The sequence below is a fragment of the Triturus cristatus genome, chromosome 9, assembly GCF_964204655.1.
Source record: "Triturus cristatus chromosome 9, aTriCri1.1, whole genome shotgun sequence".
Classification (NCBI taxonomy): Eukaryota; Metazoa; Chordata; class Amphibia; order Caudata; family Salamandridae; genus Triturus; species Triturus cristatus.
The window spans coordinates 1186768928-1186792359 of record NC_140592.1 but is presented as its reverse complement, the minus strand read 5'-3'; the positions used below and the strand labels follow the sequence as shown (position 1 = coordinate 1186792359).

Here is a 23432-nt window from a genome sequence, read left to right as displayed (position 1 = left end):
TGAAGTATGTTTTGGTTGTGGTTTGCGCGTTCTCCAGATGGATTGAGGCCTATCCTCTTAAGGATAATACTGCCCTGTCCACAGCAAAAATCCTGCTGAAGGAGTACTTTCCTAGGTACGGAATGCCACGGATTGTGTGGTCGGATAATGGAAGCGAGTTTGTGGGAAGTGTAATGCAGAGTGTGTGTAAGGGCCTGGGAATTCATCAGAAATTCCATAGTGCTAATCATCCTCAGGCAGCGGGTTTGGTTGAAGGGTACAATGGTACCCTGAAGCTAAAACTCGCTAAGATTCAAGCTACGACTGGTCTATCATGGCCTGATGCCTTGCCTCTGGCTCTCCTATCGACCAGAGCGACCGTACACTCTCGAGTAGGGCTTAGCCCATATGAGATTGTGTTCGGTCGCCCTGCGAATATTTGGGGAGTCCCGAGGCCGAGGGCTTTTGATAGTCTTGAGTATCCAATGTTAATTGATTACTTGCATGATTTGACCACTAAACTACGGTTAATCCATCAACAGGTCTTTGAAGCTCTACCGGCGCAGACAGAGGGTCCTGGACACCAGCTCCGGCCAGGGGACTGGGTTGTTACCCGAAATTTCGGTCGGAAACGTAACTTGGAGCCAAGATTCGTCGGACCCTTTCAAGTCTTGTTGACAACGAGGACAGCGGTTCGACTGGAGGGCCGGAAGAACTGGGTCCATGCCAGCCACACAAAAAAGGTACCGATCCCCTTACCAACGGACGGTTGGGTGAGGACTGGGATTTCGGCCACAGAAACTGAGACTCCTTTGCACTTTGTGCCGTTTAGCGACGCTCAACTTGTGGGGGAGGATTTGTCACTGCCAAACCCACATGTGGAGTCATCAGTAGCAGAGAACCCAAGGTCTGACTCGTTGTCCACTTCATCGAACACTGTTGCGCCAGCTGAACAATTGTTTGTAGAGCAAACTCGACCTGGAAGAAGTCGATACTTTCTTCGTTCAAGGACTAATAAAAATTAGTAGTATATTTGTTTTTTATGTTTCGAATATTATGGACAATTATATCCTTTCTTTTTGAGTTCTTATGTGCTTTTCCACTGCTAAGAGATTTGTAATAAAACTGAACGTTTCGAGGAAACCTCTCCATCCGGGTTACCGTAGGGCCGTGCGGGTACTCCTTTCTGTTTAGCAGGTTTCTGACGTTAGGTCGGTTACTTTTGTCGATCTCTGGGAACTCCTGGGGATTGATAATCGCTACTCAGAACGAAGTGCGTCAAGTACGTCACGGACGGTTTGTAGAGGATGGCATTCTCTAAGCTGTTGGAAGTAGAAAGGATGTCGGCACAGAGATTAGAGCTATGGAGGGTTGTACGAACAAAATGTTTTCTGTTTCAGGTGTTTCTACTGTTCCTGACTGTATCTATGTTATTGGTGGGTGGAGTGTATTTTGGAGTACCGTTGTTAATACCTTCTGTTTCACCTACCTTTTCTCCTAAACTAAGTTCCCTCACCACTGTCTCCCCACATTCCTTTCATCCTTTGCCTCAACATGAGCAGGTTAGACGTGCGGAATTCATGAATAATTCCTTTGTTCAACTCCTACATCAGCATCAGTTGGTGGTGAATACTACCAATTGTTGGGTATGTGGGTTAATGCCACATACCATGGATAGGGGTATCCCGTATTTGGTCCTTCCTTACAGCTCCCAGGGTTCAGCCCGAGCATTCCAAACTATGTTCCGTAGTGCACTAGATTCCTACCCCAGTCGAGAGCCACGGTCTGTCAATTTTGGTCCTGGGCCGTATCACAAGCCTTTGGCGATAGCAATAGCGGATCTGGATAGAGATGTTTTTGATGCATCACTCATTCCAGATGAAGAAGTGCAGGCCTATAAGGATCTGAGCGAGGCTGAGTATAGTACGTCAGTGGGTGATAGACAGCTTAAGAGCTTGTCCCCAATATGGATTGTACCACACCTTGGTAATTTCTGCTTGAAAGGCCTGGGTCGAAATCCGAGAGCACAACTTGGGAACAGTGCTTGCACTGATACGTATGTTCTACCGATGCTCTCCTCCCCTGTTTTTCTGACTGCTAAGGGCACTTATTTTGTATGTTATGAACGCGCATATACATGGTTACCCCGCGATTTTTCGGGTACCTGTTATATTGCGAATCTTTTACCACCGACTTTCACGGTTGCTTCAGACTACCACAAAACTAGAGTCGTGAGAGGCGTTATTAGCAAGGAGGATACTGCTGGTCAAGAAGCAGGAGACTTCTTTAAGGGTTTCTTGCCGTTTTGGGCACCTATGGTTAATAGTAGGAACCTAAGACAGTTGACCCGTGTAGTTGAGTCGACTGCTAATATTACTGCAAATGCCCTTGGTAATTTAACAGCTGAACTACAGGCGGATAGACTCATGACGTTGCAGAACCGCATGGTTCTAGACGTTTTTCTTGCAGATAGAGGGGGTGTGTGTAAAGTTATCCATTCGAGTTGTTGCATTTTTATTCCTGACAATGCTCCAACTGTTTACCAAGCCATCTCGAAGTTGCACAAGATTTCCGAGTCCATACACGTGGACGAAGGTAATTGGACGCTCCTAGGATGGTTTTGGGGCCTGATGTCAACCTGGGGTTGGAAGATTCTAATGATCGTAGGGGTTGTTGTAACGTTTCTGTTCACGTGTTGTCTTTGTGTACAGTGTGGTCCTGCCTTATGTGGCCTATGTGCTACGACGTGTATAAGGCGGCCATCTGTTACCAAGGAGACGTTGATGAATAGAATGATGTTCCAGCAGCAGCTGAACGATCTGATGAATATTGATATAGATTCTGATCTTGACTAGTGCTTGCCTACATGAGGGCAAAAGGAGCGTCTGAGGTTCCGTGTGAGACGGGACGGCACTTTTGAGTGGTGACGAATATGGATGAGTTTGGTATCTACGATCCGCAAATGACGAGTATAGTGGGTGTACGCAGTTTCGCTATGCAGCCACGTATGGTTCGTCCTATTTTTGGGTTTGTTCATCCGAACCCTCGGGTTCCATTTTAGATACAGCATCCATTTTGTTTCTTGCCCTCAGGTAGCCAGCGAACGGGCTTTGTCCGCTTCGTGACCCTGGGACTCCCAAGCTTACACGAGGGACACGTGTTTCTTTGAGGTGACTTTTACGATGAGGGAAGTGACACGACTAAGGCAGATGGCCCTGCTCGAGGCTCATCTTGCCGCGCCGGTCTATTGTTTCAGCCATGCATACATTAGACACGAGGTCTTTGACCCCTCTATCAAGTTTCCTTTATTGCCCCTAACACTCTTTTCTAACCTGTTGTGCATCCTTGTCCTTTCCTTGCATCTGTTTTTCGTCCTTCCTCTTAATGTGTTTACGGTTAGGATGGAATGTGTTTATTGCAGAGGAGATATGCTTTTACAGTTGGGAACCGGCAAGACTGTTGTAATTGTGTTCCGGCCTCCTGAAACATGAACGCGACCCTTTTGAAGTTTATTGTGGGAACTGAGTTGTAACCTTTGTTCGCCATACTGTGCTATGGCAAAAACTTGTATAAAATGACCGATCCACTTCTACAAATTTGAAGCAGTCTCCGAGAACCTACACGTTGTGTACTTCTTGTGACCTCTGTATCCCTGCAGTAAATAAACGCTGATCTCTGACGTCGCTGGAAGTGTCCCGTGTCTCTGTGTTTAGTACGCCAGAACAGGTAACCCACGAAGGTTTCAGGTGTTGTTCCCTGGCACCGCTGGGTCTTAAGAATAACCCAGTCCTTCACTTGTCTCAATATGTCTACTTGTGTTTCCCATGTCCATATCTCCCTATGTTAAGGTATGTCATGGTAAGTGTGTTCCACAGTGTTTAGTCATGTCTGCCAGCGTTCCGCCGTGTTACCCAGTTGTCTTGTCTCTCTATGTTTCCCTTCTTCTCCAATGTCTGTGTCTTCTTGCCTCTGCATCTTCCCCTTTATCCTGATGTTCGTTTCTCCTATTTCTATGTGTCTCACTCCCTGTACATCTCTTTTGACGCGTCTTTCTTCTTCTCTTCATACTGCTCCGTAATTCCGTGTTTTTCTCCATGCTTCGCTCTATCTCCCAAGATTACTCTGTGTTCCAATGTCTCTCAGTTCCTCCCTGTGTACCGCCTGTCTCCCTGTATTTCCAATGTCCATATCTCACTTCTCCATATCTCCCAGTGTTCCCAATGACTCACAGTGGATTTGTTCCCATGTCTTCCCGTCATGCTTTGCTCATGATCTCCTTGTGCCTTGGGTGTCCCCTGTGCTCCCTAGTTCCAGTGTCTGTGAACCGTCTCAGTTCATGGCTTCCAGTCCTATAAGAAGGCGCAGATGTCCCAGGAAGGGGTGCAGTGGACGCAGATCACAGATGATAGAAGGGGGGTGCAAGTGCAGTGCATACACGTGCATTGGGTTCAAGCGCTATATGTGGCTCGTCCAGTGTGGGTGATGTACGTGCAGGTCCTGTCATTGCACTGGGTGTTGGAGCCTCTGGGCACATGCGGAGGTACCGAGTGAGTGGGCACAACTGCTGTGGAAATGCAGTGAGAGCAACCATGGTGCAGTGGCCTCAGATGCAACAATGTAGCTGTAGTGCCAGAAGTGCAGTGCAGGTGGAGGCGTGCAGGTGAGGTGGGTGTAGGTACCTGTGTGCGGTGTAGGAGAAGCGGGTGCAGGGGGGATTGGGCACAGATGCAGTGCGAATGCAGTGCAGTGGGCTCAGATGCAACAATGTAGCTGTAGTGCCAGAAGTGCAGTGCAGGTGGAGTGGGTGCAGGTGAGGTGGATGTAGGTACCTGTGTGCAGTGTAGGAGAAGAGGGTGCAGGGGGCATTGGGCACAGGTGCAGTGCGAATGCAGTGCAGTGGGCTCAGATGCAACAATGTAGCTGTAGCGCCAGAAGTGCAGTGCATGTGGAGTGGGTGAAGGTGAGGTGGGTGTAGGTACCTGTGTGCAGTGTATGAAAAGCGGGTGCAGGGGGCATTGGGCACAGGTGCAGTGTGAATGCAGTGCAGTGGGTTCAGTTGCAAGCAGTATAGCTGTAGTGCCAGAAGTGCAGTGCAGGTGGAGTGCGTGCAGATGAGGTGGATGTAGGTACCTGTGTGCAGTGTAGGAGAATCGGGTGCAGGGGCATTGGGCACAGGTGCAGTGCGAATGCAGTGCAGTGGGCTCAGATGCAACAATGTAGCTGTAGTGCCAGAAGTGCAGTGCAGTGCGGGTGGAGTGCGTGCAGGTGAGGTGGATGTAGGTACCTGTGTGCAGTGTAGGAGAAGCGGGTGCAGGGGCATTGGTCACAGGTGCAGTGCGAATGCAGTGCAGTGGGCTCAGATGCAACAATGTAGCTGTAGTGCCAAAAGTGCAGTGCAGGTGGAGTGCGTGCAGGTGAGGTGGATGTAGGTACCTGTGTGCAGTGTAGGAGAAGCGGGTGCAGGGGACATTGGGCACAGGTGCAGTGCGAATGCAGTGCAGTGGGCTCAGATGCAACAATGTAGCTGTAGCGCCAGAAGTGCAGTGCAGGTGGAGTGGGTGCAGGTGAGGTGGATGTAGGTACCTGTGTGCAGTGTAGGGGAAGCGGGTGCAGGGGGCATTGGGCACAGGTGCAGTGTGAATGCAGTGCAGTGGGCTCAGATGCAACAATTTAGCTGTAGTGCCAGAAGTGCAGTGCAGGTGGAGTGCGTGCAGGTGAGGTGGATGTAGGTACCTGTGTGCAGTGTAGGAGAAGCGGGTGCAGGGGACATTGGGCACAGGTGCAGTGCGAATGCAGTGCAGTGGGCTCAGATGCAACAATGTAGCTGTAGTGCCAGCAGTGCAGTGCAGGTGGAGGGGTGGAGGGGTGCAGGTGAGGTGGATGTAGGTACCTGTGTGCAGTGTAGGAGAAGAGGGTACAGGGGGCATTGGGCACAGGTGCAGTGTGAATGCAGTGCAGTGGGTTCAGTTGCAACAATGTAGCTGTAGCGCCAGAAGTGCAGTGCAGGTGGAGTGGGTGCAGGTGAGGTGGAGGTAGGTACCTGTGTGCAGTGTAGGAGGAGCGGGTGCAGGGGGCATTGGGCACAGGTGCAGTGCGAATGCAGTGCAGTGGGCTCCGATGCAAAAATTTAGCTGTAGTGCCAGAAGTGCAGTGCAGGTGGAGGGGTGCAGGTGAGGTGGATGTAGGTACCTGTGTGCAGTGTAGGAGAAGCGGGTGCAGGGGGCATTGGGCACAGGTGCAGTGTGAATGCAGTGCAGTGGGTTCAGTTGCAAGCAGTATAGCTGTAGTGCCAGAAGTGCAGTGCAGGTGGAGGGGTGCAGGTGAGGTGGATGTAGGTACCTGTGTGCAGTGTAGGAGAAGCGGGTGCAGGGGGCATTGGGCACAGGTGCAGTGTGAATGCAGTGCAGTGGGTTCAGTTGCAAGCAGTATAGCTGTAGTGCCAGAAGTGCAGTGCAGGTGGAGTGGGTGCAGGTGAGGTGGATGTAGGTACCTGTGTGCAGTGTAGGAGAAGCGGGTGCAGGGGGCATTGGGCACAGGTGCAGTGTGAATGCAGTGCAGTGGGTTCAGTTGCAAGTAGTATAGCTGTAGTGCCAGAAGTGCAGTGCAGGTGGAGTGGGTGCAGGTGAGGTGGATGTAGGTACCTGTGTGCAGTGTAGGAGAAGCGGGTGCAGGGGCCAGTGGATGTTTTTAGAACACTTCAGTTGAAGAACACCCAACATTTTCTGAGTGTAAGAATATATATTTCCAAGCGTGCACGCACTCATTCCATTGACTTTAACTTTGATACCTCGGGCTTCTAGCTCTTTCACTTTATTCAACCGCCATTTCTCATTTTCACATAAAATATTTCATACAAATAAGTTGTACGTAGTCGTTTCATTCTCTGTTTGCCTTGGACTGAAAGTCATTAGTAAAGAAGGCCGGTGCTTTGCTAGTACATTCAGTGCTGCTGCTCCAGGGTCCCTCGCGGGCGCCATGCTGACGTCAGCAGCGCTGAAGAGGAAGAGGGTATTGTATAGAATGTGATCACGGCAGCTGCGGGGTGAAACCCCCCTCGACGCACAGCTCACCGCGCTCAGCGGACTCAGCCCGTGATCCTGTCATCTTTTGCATGTCGGCAACAGGCGAGATATTTTTACCTCTGAATCCGTTCTAAAGGGCTAGCGAAAGACAGCCTCATTCAAGCCCAGCCGGCCACCCCCCGTTATCATTTTTACATAAAAATCTGCAGGTGAGCCTGTTCTGTGAGCGGTGCAGCTGTGCGGCTCGCGCCCCTCCAGGGATTCCTTCCAAGGCTCCTGGGGGGACACTTCAAGGCTCATGAGGGCTGACCTCAGGAGCAGTCATCTCTCCCCATCGGCTCTGAGCCCTGACCTAGAGATGCAAAGAATGCCTCCCCTGTTCATTCAAGGGCACCCGTTATCTCATCAGCACCAGAAGCCATCAAAGGACGAAGGCTCACCTTGCACTTCACACATCAATGCGCTCAAGCAAGACACTGGTGGAGCCAATGTTTCTGTAAAATGCGCGGTACATTTCTTCCAGTGCTTCATGGAAATTGTAATTTTCATAAGTGTTGTTTTACTTCAATGTTTTAGGATAAAGAAAGCGACTGCGCAACATTTAACTCCATGGGTTTAAGGACACGGAGATTTTATAGGACGTCGGCTAAAATATTTGTTCCCACTATTTTGTCTCCTGGGTTATAATCAGGGCCACTGGAATTATGCTGCAGGGGAGCGCCAAATTATGTGGCTGGGTTGAGTAAACTATGAGGCAAGAGAAGGCAAATTCTGCGGCATAATGCTGCACATTTTTTTAATAGTATTTCCTGGTTATTTAGGGGCACATTATCAAGGACGGTGTTAAAATTATCACCGGTTTAGCAGCAGAAAACTGCCGCTAAAGCGGCGATAATGGGCTTGATAATATGCCGCAGAGAATTCCAATAGAAGCCCATGTTGACACCAGAACATGGACTTCTATTGGAATTCTCCAGGGCATATTATCAAGCCCATTATCGCTGCTTTAGCGGCAGTTTTCTGCCGCTAAACCGATCATTTTTAACGCCGTCCTTGATAATATGCTCCTTAGTACTTTTTACACTAGTTAACACTGTCTGGGCATTGGGTGCACCTCCTTAGTGACAGATTGACACCCAAATATAGGAATAAGGAACAGAAAGGTGACCTGCCACCCTTTGCAAACAGCCTTCTACTGTGTGGCAGTACATGTCCCTGCGTTTTTAATAACTTTTGAACCATTTGAGCGAGAAACACATTTTGTTTGTTAAAATCTGCACATTATGTGGCAAAGGCGGCAAATCTACAACTATGCGAAACTATGCGAAAATCGCCTGCGCCTGCACATTAGCATTCCAGAGGCCCTGGTTATAATGTAAATGCTAGTGTGCCCTCTGCCTACCTTTAAAGGTGCAAGGTCTGGAAAGGACAGTGTAGGCTCCTGCAACCAGGAATAGAGCCTAAAGCTTTATATTGGGTTCGTGAGGCGGACAAGAATTCCATAATAGTCGACATATTATTCCCCCTCAGAGAGGTGGGCCCAGAATACGGTTTCTGGTCAGAGGTGATGGGGAACAGCAGTGTAAATGGTGATAAATGGTGCAGAAGTCCCTTTGCACTCTCATTCCTTGTTCAGCAATGTTCTGGTTAACTGGATTGAACCTAAGCTAATGGTAAGAGAAAGCGGCAGTCAATGGAAATTGCTTCAAAGTAAAAAAATACCTTTTAATATGTATATATATTTCGGTCAAAGACCATAAAGAAAAATATTCATAAAAACGTTGTCAATGCAAAATTAATTCTTTCTTACATAGCAATGCAATTTGAGGTTTATCACATGGCTTATGTGCGGCCAGTTACAATTCTAATGGCACAATTAATATGTGTTTACGTTAAAATCATGTATAAAATAGAATTAAAATTTTCACAATTAAAAATCAATACAGTGGAATTATAGAATTTTGGGAACAGTAGCAATAGTAAACCACAAATTAGATTTAAAAAAGCTAGTGCTTTATCACAGCAACAAAGTGCTATAATGCCTTTCAACAGATTCTATTGCACAAGCCATCTCTATTGATGAAATACGTGTCAGTATACCCAGTAGTGATCTATTAGCCGAAGATAATTCTAGGGTAGATCAATCAATCAAGATTTATAAAGCACGACAAATCTCCCGTGAGGGTCTCAAGGCACTGGAGTTGCTAGCACGAGGTGCTCTGCTCAATCGAACAGCCAGGTCTTGAGTCCTTTCCTGACATCCTGGAGCAATGAGGCAGTCCTAAGGTGCAGGGGAAGGTCGTTTAGGCTTTGTCCGCCAGGTGAGAGAAAGAGCGACCTCTGCTGTTGGCTCAGTGGATTTGGGGGGTGTCTGCAAGGAAGAGGGAGGTGAACCGCAGGTGTCTCGTTGGTTGGTGACAGGTCATTCATATGTTGATGTATGCTGGTTCATCGCTGTGCAGGGCTTTGTATGCGTGGGTCAACATCGTGAACTGGCATCTCTTCTGGATTGGGAGCCAGAGTAGCTTCTTGAGGTGCGGAGTGATGTGGTTTCATCTGGGGGGGTCGAGGATGACTCTTGAGCTGTGAGTGTTTGTAGTCCCTTCAGGAGGCGTGCAGTGATTACTAAGTAGAGAGTGTTCCCCTAGTCCAGCTTGCTGGTGATGAGGGCCTGAGCGACAGTCCTTCTGGTGTTGATTGGGAGCCACTTGAAATCTTTCGGAGCATGCATAGGGTGTGGAAGCAGGTGGATAAGACTGTGTTTGCCTGTTTCTGCATCGATGTTAGATGCAAGCTGGGTCATGCTCTTAGTCATCATAGGCCATATCGACCCAGGAGATTTCGTAAGAGAAAAGACTATGCACGGTCTTGTATCAAATCTGAAAATTGTTTAATTAAAGGGGCCTTAAACAGTGGCATAATGGAAAATGATGGCCCCCCTGCAGAATGTAATGAGCAGCTCTTGAGTCTCCCATATCTCACAGATATTGGCCTTGGACTGAATGAGGCCCTTGAAGGTTGGATGCTCCATGAATGGTTGCCCCTGCCCACGCAATAGGGACTGCAACGGCCTGCCTTAGGTCCTTGCCCTTGAACTATGGTGGTTGGCCTTCCTGATAAGTGTATGTTCCCTGGGTATGGTGACATGTGGGTAAGTATAGGACATACTGCTTCTTATGCCAGCCTGGTAGTTCTTTCTCACTCACTACTGTGTGTCTCATCCATGTACTTCCACATAGTGCTTTTTCTCTACCTCCATTCACCCATATTCACTGATTGCACAGGGCTTTTCTGTCACTTACCCACTCGGGTCTGCACCTTGCTCCTCCCTCACTTACTCAGTTTGAACAGTTCTTATAAATCTTGTCTTCCCTCACTCTCAGCCCGGTCACCCACTCACTGATTGGTAGGTTCAGTCTCATGCACCATCTATACGTCACTTTTCTACTGTTCACTAGCTCTAAGCTGGAAACTGGTTCAGCGATTCTGGCAGCTTTGAATTAGTCTAGTAGAGGGGGCATGTTGGGGTCAGACACACCTGTGCAGAGAGGCAACAACTTCTCTCGCTTGCAGAGACGCCTGTGGATCATCTTCAAAGACGAACAATTGTGTAAGCAACTGTGGAGGATGTGGTACTTTCTGTAGGACTAGTTCTCTGGAAAGAAGAGTGGATGAATGCTGCTGCTGATGATAAAACTTTTAAAGAGATTAAAGTGTATATGATGAGAGGGTGGCCACTGGAGAGGCACTTATCTAAAAAGTTTCAGGTGTTTTGGAAGGTCAGAGATTATCTATTTTTGGAAAACGATGTGATTGTGAAGGGCGAGTGTTTTGTTCCACCTGTGGGCATCAGGAAGAAACTCATTTTGATTGCTAATTTCAGGTCACGTGGGTCAAACTAATAGCATTAATAAAGTAAGAGGTCTGTTTGGTGGCCTCATATGGATACTTAGTGATATCATTAGGTTTGTGGAGAGCTGTCCGTTATGTCTGAACTCTGATAAAGTTTTGAAGCATCCATGTACAAAGAAACTGAGATGCAACGTCCTTGGAATTCCTAAGGGAACTTAGATGCAACACAATTATGAACATCAGACAACCAATGGAAACATGAATACATGCACAACATGTTAGGAGGAGTGCAGTGTAAATACATACAAACCTGTGTAGATTATGGAATGTCCTCAAAAGAACCTTACTATGACCTTTCCACAACAATCAAAGTCACATGGCAACCAGGCGGACCCTCGGATCGAACTGACAGTGAGTACACCCCTTCTTCAGGCGCACCCTATCAGGGGCACTCCACCCCTATTAATGAGAATGGCCTTACATCAGCTCTTTGGTCCATTTAACAAAGGTGCTCATTAGCCGCTTCCACACTCGTACCTCCAGGTGAGCTCTGCCTGTGAACCCTGAGGGCCAATCAAATTCAAAGAACAGTCTGTCATCTGTCTCACCAGCTCTGCTGCGCCTACTGCAAGGTCAAGCTGCTGCATTGCAAAACAGAGCCATCTTAGGAAAGTCACTCATTCAGGGGAACAGTAGTGCTGCAGTTTGTTCAATGATAAGGTGCATAACAGTAAAAGTGGTGTCATAAGTCCATCATCAAAAGATCCACATCAGTTTCTAATGTAAGACAACTACTCCTGTTCTTATCGAACACCGAAAGCAGTTTGTGCTGTGTGTGTAGCTTATGATTGATTGTGAATGTGTAAGACTAGACATACAGGCTGATTCCTCTCCAAATGTAGTGTTTCCTGCTGATTGGCCGAAAATTGGGGATGTCCCGTAGCAACTTGGAAGCTGTTATTATATCAATCAATCAGGATTTATGAAGCACTGCTAATCACCCGATAGGGTATCCAAGCTCTAATAGGCACGTTATTTTTTTTTGCAGATTTATACAGCGCAAACTTGACCCGAAGGTATTGGAGAGCTTTCCATGAGCACCAGTTACGTTACACAAGGACACATTCATTATTTTTTTTTGGTAGGCACAGGGAGATTAAGTGATTTGCCCAGAATCACATTTGACCCCAGAAAGTAATATCTTGCATTGCAATGTGTAAAAATTGATAAAACATCTCAAATATTACCCAATGTGGTTTAAATATTCTGTGTAAGAATAAGATTAAGGATGGAAGGAAGAAGACTGAGCTCCTAACATGTTGTGTATGTATTCATGTTTCCATTGGTTGTCGGATGTTTATTATTGTGTTGCATCTAAGTTAAGTTCCCTTGGGAATTCCAAGGGAGTTGCACACAGTGACTGCCATTTCAGATTCTGATGAAACAATTTACAGAGACGAAAAATTTATAATTTTTAGAAAACGCGTGAACAATGACCGAATCCTTGAACATCCTTCAGTAAATGAATGTTGCACAGTAAAGTCAACAGCTATTATATGGTATGGTTCATGAGCTGAAGATCGACTGGTCACTGGTGAGAAACTTACAGGTGAGCACATCAGACAGGTCTTGACAAAAGATGTAATATCTGGTTGCACCGTCGGCCACCAAAAGGAGTGTTGGACAAGTTCTAAAGTAGAATAAAAGCCACAATGACCACCAAAGAAAATGAAAGCAGTCCTTGTAGGAGTCATGACATCACAATAAATGCTGTTCTTTCAGATCATTGGTATGTGCTTAAAAACATCAGATTTAATGTATTATTGATCTTTCATCTGAAGAGCTGTGGGTAATGCAAAGAAGATATTTCTTCTTCAGTTCTATCAAACTTGAATGTAAGAATGGCTGCTAATATCAGTAAAAGATGCAGGAGAGATGTTCAGGATACAGGACTTGATTCCTTCCTATAATATGCAGGTAAAGCATATACCATGAAGCTGATTGATCCATGTATGTAAGTGATGGATCATTCATGCTTGGAAAAGTAATAATCACAACATAAGATGTCTACCGCACTGATAGAGGCATACACAGTTTCTATTCTACAGCACTGATAGAGGCATACACAGTTTCTATTCTACCGCACTGATAGAGGCATACACAGTTTCTATTCTACAGTACTGATGGAGGCATACACAGTTTCTATTCTACAGCACTGATAGAGGCATACACAGTTTCTATTCTACCGCACTGTTAGAGGCATACACAGTTTCTATTCTACAGCACTGATAGAGGCATACAAAGTTTCTATTCTACAGCACTGATAGAGGCATACACAGTTTCTATTCTACAGCACTGATAGAGGCATACAAAGTTTCTATTCTACAGCACTGATAGAGGCATACACAGTTTCTATTCTACAGCACTGATAGAGGCATACAAAGTTTCTATTCTACAGCACTGAAAGAGGCATACAAAGTTTCTATTCTACAGCACCGATAGAGGCATACAAAGTTTCTAATCTCAGACCTGAAATTAGATGGGAAACAAACCCCTCTCTACAAATGTCCCTATCCTTATTAAACAGCATCCTTAACAATGGATTTTTACTCAACAACTTCTATATATAGATGTCAAACGATGAAATATAAATTCCTTTCAATATCAATAAATCAAATCTGAAAATTAAAACAATCAAGTAAAGCAAACACCCAGAGCTTGTAAGAAAGATAAATAAAATAACTGCAAATAATGTATTTTTTTTATCAAAAGGTGCTTAAAGTAAAATTCAATCAATATAATGTATTATCAAATACATATATAATCTCACTACAACATATTAAAAAAGTAAACGTAAGATAAAAAAGATAGTGTGGTTTGGATCTGCCATGCATATATAAACTGCGTTATTATACATATTATAAACTATAAGGATACTTAAAAGTAGTTGCTGTATTACAAATGGGTACAGGAAGGTCCTCAGTAAATAAAAGGAAGCATTATTTTCTTTAGAATAGTCATTACTGGATGCAAACAATGGTGTGTAACCTTTTACGCTGCCAATAATGAGTTATGGAAGCCTTTAAGAGGACCGAATACAGAGTTATAGAAGTGCACACATAAGTTTATGTCCTGAAAAACAGAAAAACTACTCCTTTTAAACTCTATGTTGAAAAAGTCAAGATAAATGTATTTCTATTTGTGTTTTGTGCAAAGAATCGAAGTAAAGCAAACTGCACTTGTGAAATATGCCCGCTTTCTTTAAATGTCACTGAACAAAGTACAATTGTGTTCACACCAGCACCAGGAACAGCTCTGCTGGGAAACACTTGTGGCCTCATTTTGAGTTTGGCGGGTGGCCCACCAGAATAGGTGAGGCCCTGCCCTCCGCTCCTGTGGTAGCGGACTGCACATGGGAGTGGCAGACGCAGTGTTGGCACAGATGAATCCAGAGGACGCACTCTGTTTATTGGCCTCGCTTCACATTCTTTTTGTTTGTTTTTTAAACAATCTTAAACCAGGAGCTTGTTTCAGAAAGAAATACAATGACCAAGGTGTTTTTTCTCTGTGCATCAGAGCCATTTATTGATTTTCCTTCCTTGGTCTGCTCAGACTGGCATGGAAGTGCTTGGTGTGGAAATCCGGTGATGATGCCCCCAGATAGGGTGATGAGACCACCAATGTTGCTTGGCAGCCCAGAATCAGAAGGCCCTGAGGGCAAAATTTCCACTTCTGAAAAAAGCTCAAGATTTGCCGGGAGAAAGCCTGTGGATCCTTTGACTTTTTTTAAAATCAATATCTTAAATTAGTTATTGATTTTAGAAACAAGATAACATTACAATTCAGTTACATGTCCTGTTCGCCACCTAAACATGGAGAGAGAATTGAGTCACACCAAAAATAAATACATATAAATCCATAGATTACTTTTGGATTATTTAGGCAGCACAATTAGCATCATTACATCACATCACAACAAATCAGCACCACAGACACACCTAGAAAGTGTTAATCACCCGCTCCTTCTACATGTCGTCTCAGTTCAGGGCTTCCCATTTCCTGTTGTAACTGGACTTCTGCTAAGACCTATTCCACCCTTCCTCCCTGTCCCACTCCTCCGTTGTAAACCAGCCTATGACGTATCCCACAATCAGCCTGTACCCACTTTGTAAATTCCCATGACCATTGCTTTTTTATGGGCAGAGATTTGGTCATCCATCTTAAGGCTACACATTTCTTTGTCACAGTAAGGCCTAATTCCAATACCATCTCAATATATTTACTGTGTTGATTGCGGTTGATTAGCCCCATCAAACACAGCTGTATCTTTAGTTGTAGTTGTAGGTCCACTGGAATAATATGATTCTCTAGCTGACGCGTATTCCACATAATTATGTATTTGCCACATTTGTCACATAATTGTCATCTTTTGCATACTTCGCAGATTTTAACAAAACAAAATATTGCTTCTTGCACAAACAAATCAAAACTTACTAAACACGCAGCAACTTGAAAGGCCCTTCATTAAGGTAAACTGGTCACCTTTCAGTAGCCTATTGCTGTATATCTGTATTAAAATAGTACTAACAAAATGTAACCTTTTCCAAGATGGTGTTAACGTGTAAAAATAATGTACTTGTACTATCACAAAATGTGCTGCAATATACTGAGTAATTTGCCTTATATTGCCACATAATTTAGTCAAGCCCGCCACATAATTACACATGCATGGTAATAGCCACCCCAGTGAACTTATTCCCGTCCTTAGGCACTTAAAGTCGTCCAAGGCATTGGCTTTTGGTTATAGATGAGTTACACACAAGGCTTTGATTGCGAGTCTGCAGTCCCTTGTGATTTTTACATTAAGAAAAAGTACAGAAGCTGGTTTCTGCTTGTGATCAGCCCGTGGGTGGGCCACCGAGCTTTCTTGGGACAGCCTGGCCCACTCTCTAGAACCGGATCTGATTCCCCACATACTGCAAGGGGGGACCCAGGGGGCACTGAGCGCGAGCCAGTCTCCCCCTGGGTGGTTTCGCACAATGGAGCGGCCACCCAGGTGCGGGGTAGGGGTAATTAGGGAGGCGGGAGGCACGAGGCGCGAGAGGCGAGGTGATATTTAGAGGTGCTGTGGGGCGGGAAAGTCATTGTGTCCAGGGAGCGGGGAGGAAGGGTTTTGAATTTGCCCCACCCACCCTCCCTACCCCTTTTTTCATGTTTCTTTTGGTGTTTTTTCCCTTTACGTCTATGGTTTGCTTCTATCAGGTTTGGCTACTGTCAGGCTTGGGGTTTTTCTTTTTGCCATGATAAGACAGGTTTTTTCGGTTAGCTAGTTTTTTCTGGTAGGCGGGTTTTTGATGGGGGGGTGGACAGACTGGAGTGGGATTGCCCATCCTCCAACGGGGGAGGTGGGGGACGCAGTCAGGGGGATGGGAAATGAGAATGAGGGGGATCTATCAACAGGAGTCCTTTAGTTGTTTTTGCTTGGGGTCTACCTTGGGGGTTAGGTTTTTATAGATGTCAAAGAAAATTTGGGGATTTGATTATCAGATAATGAAAAATGGTGTTGGGAGAAAATTATAATTTGGCACCTGTCTTAATAAAGTGGCCTTTTTTGCTAATAAAGAAGTGGTGGATCGTGAGTTATTGTGCGAAAGGCTCCTGCTTTTCCTTTGAGACGCCACAGTGCTGTGAGTTTACACTTCTCCTTGCACTCAAAATATGTACCAAAATAGCTTCCCAATAATTCATTTAATTCGTAGGCGACTGAGGAAGTACCTCCTTGCTCCAGCTGACTTGCTGCACAGTTGGAAAAGCACAGCTCTGTAAAGACCTTCACCAGCCCAACCTTAGGCGCCAACTTTCAGATCTCTGTGCTGCGGGTTTCAGAGCAAGGAACAGGCTGGTGCGTCGAGCTAGGCACACAGTGGCTTAGGTTGATCTGGTTATTAATTGAGTGCAGCTCAACTTCTACTTTCATGGGTAGTCAAGTCTGGTGTTTCGCTTCATCTTGGTTGCGTCTTGTCAGGAAGTGGTGGCAGTAAAGCAATAAGTAAGACTTACAAAGAAGGTGTTCAAATTCTATATTTAATAAAAACAGGACGACTGGTAAAAACGTTGACATTCGGGCTTCTCGTGAATTTCTTAGGCAGGGCTAAGTATGTGGAAAGAGAGGCAGACTAGAATACACATTGCAGCACTCGGAGCAAGAGCCCTCCCTCCACGCCCACTCGGTGCCTCTGTTTCGGACATTATCTGCCTCGCACAGCAGCGCGAGGCCCGGCGTTGGCGCGCGGGACGCGTTCCAGGAAGGAATGTCCCAAACATCGGTGAGCAGGGCACGCAGATGGCGGAGATGGGAGCCACGCATCGCTCACCCCGCCTCCTCCAATCCGAGGCGCGCCTTGGAGCGGTGGGCGGGGCCTGAAGGTACACAGCGGGGCTGGAGCCCGGGCGCTGAAATCAGTTAGAATAGCAGAGAGGAGGAGGCGTGGAGAGACCGGAGGCAGCCAGAGGTGCAGAGAGCAGCGCACGGCGGACCATGGCATCCAAGTGCCCAAAATGCGACAAGACCGTCTACTTTGGTGAGCGCGCGTGATTTTTTTTATTCCTCTCAGACCATGATTCCGATTTTATTTTCCATTCAAAAATATGCACTTTTTCCAATGCCTGCTGTGTGCACCTGCCCCATTCTCCGGCAGGGCTGCTGACAAAGTGTACAGACCACGTTACTTTGGTGTTTGAACCGCAGCCTGCCCCTCACATCCATCTTGTTTCACCACAAAAGGGTGATGCTGCTCTAATTGCCTGTCTCCGCTCGCTGCCTGCTCGCGTTTCATCCCCACGCCGCGCTTGTGGTGCTGAAGCTGCTGCTGATGGCCGCCTGCTTCCTTTTCGAACGGAGTACAAAAAAACACACATTTCTGTCAACGCGCCGCAATAGCTGCACGGTGTTTCCTATTTATGAATGGCAAGTTGCAGAAAGAAAATGCCGCGTTGATATGCGTTGTTTTTTCCCCCCCTCCAGGATATTATGAAATCAGGGCACAGCGAGGACAGGAGCCGGCAGCGTTGCCTGCTGCCAGCTGCTGGAGCCAAAGTCAGACACGAGTGCCATGGAAACGCCCTAGGCATGTCGGTGTACCATGTGCACTTATATAACCACTAATGTATGCACAGCGCGAGCTGGCATGTGGAACATTCCCACACTGTGTGCATGCCTGCTGCTAGTAAACGTGCATTACAGATCCAGGCGGTCTGCCAGAAAGAGAACTGCATCCGAAATGCATTTTCGGACAGCTTCACAAAAAGAGCCACACATTGATTTCCGTGTGTTTGTTTTAACCAGGTTTGCTGATTTTCCAGGTAGTGTATGCACTCTCGGTTTCCCAATTCGGACTTTAGCCCCTTCCCTCTCCCCTGGGGTCTCCCTGCAAGGCAACAGACCAGTCCCTCTGAAATGTGATGTTTCGTCATATATTAGGTGACCAGGTGCCACATGCACTGTGAAGAATGCCTCCACCCTCCTGCCTCGCACTCCACCAGTGCCACATGAATGCCTCCACCCTCCTGCCTCGCGCTCCACCAGTGCCACATGCACTGTGAAGAATGCATCCACCCTCCTGCCTCGAGCTCCACCAGTGCCACATGCACTGTGAAGAATGCCTCCACCCTCCTGCCTCGCGCTCCACCAGTGCCACATGCACTGTGAAGAATGCCTCCACCCTCCTGCCTCGCGCTCCACCAGTGCCACATGCACTGTGAAGAATGCCTCCACCCTCCTGCCTCGCACTCCACCAGTGCCACATGCACTGTGAAGAATGCCTCCACCCTCCTGCCTCGCACTCCACCAGTGCCACATGAATGCCTCCACCCTCCTGCCTCGCGCTCCACCAGTGCCACATGCACTGTGAAGAATGCATCCACCCTCCTGCCTCGAGCTCCACCAGTGCCACATGCACTGTGAAGAATGCCTCCACCCTCCTGCCTCGCGCTCCACCGCAGGTGCCTCTTGGAGAGGTGCCCAGAGTGGATTTACCTCGGTTCTGTAAAAACCTCAATACTCTTTTTGGTTGTGTCTCTTCATGGGGATTCACACACAGGGTTCCTTGTAAAGAACACGCCCCATCAGCTTGGACCCTCCACGCGTTTCCATTTGTTTACTGCAATGCTCTGACTTGGGAACACGAGCCTGCCTTGGATACTTATTCACCATTAAACAGTTTACTTTGAAAGCCATTTTTTTCTGCAAGGATTGTGTATGTTTTTTTTTTTAGATTTCACGAGGATAAGCTCCTGCCAGTTTCCCTCTCATTGTAACTGATATCAAACTTCCTTCTGCCCCGGAGTCTCGCGCTGCCGGTTGTCTTTAGAGCGTGTGTGTGTGGCTGTGTGGGGACATACCTTCATTTCCTCCGGTATTCGGTCTTGTTTATTTATTGTGTAAGTGATGTGCCTTCGACTGTGAGTGGGAGTTCACAAACCCCAGAGAAGAATGGCTGGCTCGAATTCCTCTCCAGAGCATCCTTATTTAAGAAAACACCAAACACGTCTCCCCAGTGTCTAATACGATTACCATCTCTCTACGCTCTCAGCCAATCCTCAAGGTTTCCCACCCTTGTTTGTTTTTTAGATTTTTGCTGCAAATGTTGTTTACCATATGCCTTTTTCAGTTAACCTCTGGCTTGCCAATCGGCCAATGAAACTCAATCCTGTTGTGTTTTTAGATTTCTTTTTTGGCAGGTGTACATTATCGGAGGGTTGGTGGTGTGGGGTTGTAACTGTACTGCTGCACCCCATAAATGTGTTGTTATGATTACAAAGTGAGAAACAGTGCATTTGCAGAGTATCTGACACTGGCTAGCAGATCTACCTTTGATTTTTTTTGCAGTCAATGACTATTCTGTAGATTGTTGCTTTGGCTTGGACATCTTTTCAGAATTATGATATGGTATGTTGTGCACTTTGGGGCAGAATGTCCCAGTGAATGTGTGTTGGAGCCCCAACATAAGCCTCTCCCCGTGGCCACTTGGTACATAGTACTTTCCCTACATCCTGTATCCATCAACGGTCAGAGGGGACTAGGAGGGCAAACAGGAGTTCTCTCTGGTCCCCACTCTGTGGCTGACCAGGGTAGGGAGATATGGCGAAATGCGTATTCTTGACAGGGCCACGAGTGGCATATGAGAGCCAGTGGTTTGTAGCAACTTGAGTAGAAATAACAGAACAGGTTGGTGCGAGAATAAAAATAACTAAATGCAAAACTATGGGTCGTAAATGGGTGATAAGGCAGGGAATCAGCGCAAGAAGTGGTAAAAAAGAGGAACCAATGGAACTGGCCAGCTATGGTATGGATGGCATACATGAGCAACATAAGACAGCAGACATGCAGGGGATTAGGAGTGGGGAAAAACTAGGATAGCCGGGTAGCATTTTTGCAACTTTTAATAGCTGTGAACAAAGGGACCAAATGGTGGGCATGGCAGAGATATAGAGACAGTAAGGGAGTGGTAGGTGGAGAAAAGAGGCCAAAGAGTAGGCTAAAGTGATGAGAGGCGGTAATCCACTACCACAGCTGTGGACAAGGGGACCCACCGGTGAGCATAGCAGAGATTTAGGGACAGGAAGGGAGTGGTGGGTGGAGAAAAAGAGGGTAACGGGTGGGGCTGATGTGGTTAGAGGGGTTAATCTTGGATCAGAGTGAACATCTCAGCAGTGCAATGTTGCTCCACAGACTGACTCAGCATTCAACGTAAGTGCAGCATTGTCGACGTCAACTCGTACCACTAAATCTACCTATCGCTGGTCTAAGGTTCCTAGCTTCTTGTATAGCGTGACACGCTCTGCTTCAACACTCATGTGAGTTGGCAAGAAACGTGGGTAATAAGATCTATCTGTAAGAGATACTAGGGCATTGTAAGAGCAACCTTAAAGATCTTCTTGGAGAAATGGCAGAGTTAAAGCGCTGTGATCTCATGGAAGTTCAGCAACATACCCTTGATGGAAGGACTACTTTAATTAGCCTCTGCCACTATCTACATCCCAGTCCATCATTCTTCATCCACTGTGCCACTGTACACACGGAAACCAGTCATATGCAAATCAGTATTGATCCTGCTCCAGTAGGAAGAGTCCAGCCTGAATTGCCAGGCTTGGCCCCCTCCAGACGGGAACACAAGCCACCCCAGACCAGTCTTTGTCTACTTAGACCTCATTAATGAGGTATAGCTTGAGTCCTGTGGAACGGTGAGCATGGGACTCTGTCTGGGCGTTCTCCTCACATGTACAGCAAATACTGCAACAAACGGTGACGGAAGGAATGCTTTAATCACGTTGAGCCGCTGGGGCTCTTTTGGGTCGCATCCCAGTCCACCATTTCCCCCCACTATGGCACTCTAGACAGAAACCAGCCATATGCAAATCAGTCTTGGTCGTGCTTCAATAGGAATAGCCCAGCTCAAACCGACAAGATTGGTCCACGATATCACAGCGGGCCAAAAACATTTTTGGGGCTACACAGGTCTTATGGTACGCAGGATCGGTTTTGAGGACTGAAGTTAGTTTGGCCGGGGATATTTGATGACGAGTGTGAAAGGAGCTGTGTGTGTTTATGGTTGAAGTGTGGTAGGTTTGCAGGATAGTCTCAAGGAGACCCCTAGTTTGAGTTTTAAGGAGAATATTGGCGCACAGTCAATGACTGATAACCATGGTATGCTGTTAGTTAAGTCTGGAGTAGGTTGTTAATAGTGCACACAAGTCGATGAGGGTGAGGACAAAGTGAGGTATGATTTTCAAGGTAAGTGGAGCTGTCAACCGAGGGAGACAGTGTGAGCAAGGTTTGTACCTATTCTTCAAGTCTGAGGCGGTCTTCTTACTCTTGTGCTATTTGCATAAAAGTGTTCGTATGTTGATTTTGAGAGTTAGAATGTTAGGTGATAGCAGGCTGTTGGATGTGAGGCAGTGGGTCAGAAGTTGCATATGGATAACATGCATTGAAGGCTTGCTTTATATTAATGTATACAAGGTGTCGCGTCGGGGTGGGGTGGGGCGTGGCCATTGTGGAATGTGAATCAGGTGTATGGGAAGCTGGGAGGGAGTCTGTGAAGTGTTTTTATTTAGAAATGAGAATGTTAGTCGGGGAGGAAGTGCTAAGAAGAAGTTGGCTTGCCTGTGCTTTGAGTGATGGTCAGACAGGAAGGGAAAATAGTTGGTTTAGATTGGATTAGAGCACGGTAGTGTGCTGAATGTATGTATGAGGTAAGGCGTAAACGATTAGAGAAACATTAGGAGAATAGGACTTGTAGCAGTTGATTATTAGGGTCAGGTTAACATCACCTAGAAAGATGATGGGTGTGGAAGGTTGAAGTGAGTCAAGATCAGTGTCTAGCTCATCAAAGAAGAGAATAATCCTGTCAGACAGCTGGCGGGTATGCAATGCATGCCTTCAAGAGCGCCATGACTGAAATGTACTGGAATTCAAACAAAGAGACAGGGTAGCATGTGTGGTGTGGTGGTCTTGAGGAACTTGTGGAGGAGAGCCCACTCCCCTCATTCATGGCTGTTGCTGGATGTATGTGACAAAGTGGAGTGGTCGGTGTGGAGGGCGGCGGGTGTAGCTGAGTACTTGCGTCATCCTGATGGTAGTAAAGTGTAATAGAGGGATGCAAGAGCTGAAAATGCGTACACCCAAAAACTTTGTGTGGGATATTTGTGAAAGTAAGCTGTAGTGCATACTGATCTTTTCAGCACTCAGTATAGTTTGAAGTGTTGAAGGTGAGACTCTGTGGGATGTATGTAGAAATACATGATTCCACAGTGTAGTTTGCACTGAGCAAACATCAACGTTCTCAGGCCACTTCTGCTCACAGTGTGCAGAAGATTCAGATGCCCATGCCTGTATACTGCGCAGAACTGTAAAATGGATAAAAAGGGTAATATGCGAAGGAGAGAGGAGTGTTGTGGGACTTTGGAGTCAGCCTCTGAGATCGCATTAAACTGCGCAGGCAGGAGCACACAGGCAATAGAGTCCCAATAGCAAATTGAAACACGTCTTCCACACACCACCGCAGAGAGAAGCACAATTCCTTGTAGCACATAACAAACCTCTGTGTGAGAGTCAGAACCACTTCTGAAGCTGTGTCTTTTGTTTGCAAGAGGAGACCCCACCCATGTTTAGATTGGTCTGGGTTTAACTTTAAAGCATGATACATTAACGAAGTAAACATGAGATCGAATTAAAATGTACAGCGATCAGAAGTAAAAAAAATAACGGCTGGTTATTTTTTAGGTTTTGTCTGAGACCCCGCAATTGCTGTTGCTTGCGAGATCTCGTTAAAAGCGCTTAGAGCCTACCCATTACTTATCGTTGTTGTCTTCACCATCAGTCTCATTTCATTGCTTATCATTGGTCAGCGCATCTTGCTTCCACTTTCTCTTCCTGCGATTGTCTGTTCCATGGAGCATGGACTAAGAACAGCTTTCTGTCCGCGGTCAGTGTCCTTCAACTGCCTGCGTGCTTCGGGAGGCACTTTTTTATTTTCCTTGTTGCACTGCATAAGAGTGCACATGTTTGCAGTCTGTCTC

General features: G+C 46.5%; 1 protein-coding gene across 1 annotated transcript in view; it reads left to right on the top strand.

The window, feature by feature from the left end:
* The first annotated feature begins 17287 nt into the window (after nt 1-17287).
* The window catches only part of LOC146799599 (cysteine-rich protein 2), a 226426-nt gene continuing 220281 nt past the window's right edge, over nt 17288-23432 (top strand). Inside the window, exon 1 of the mRNA XM_085627170.1 lies at nt 17288-17434. Coding sequence (XP_085483296.1) covers nt 17392-17434 — 43 coding nt within the window. The 5' untranslated portion in view covers nt 17288-17391. The remainder of the gene's footprint in view (nt 17435-23432) is intronic.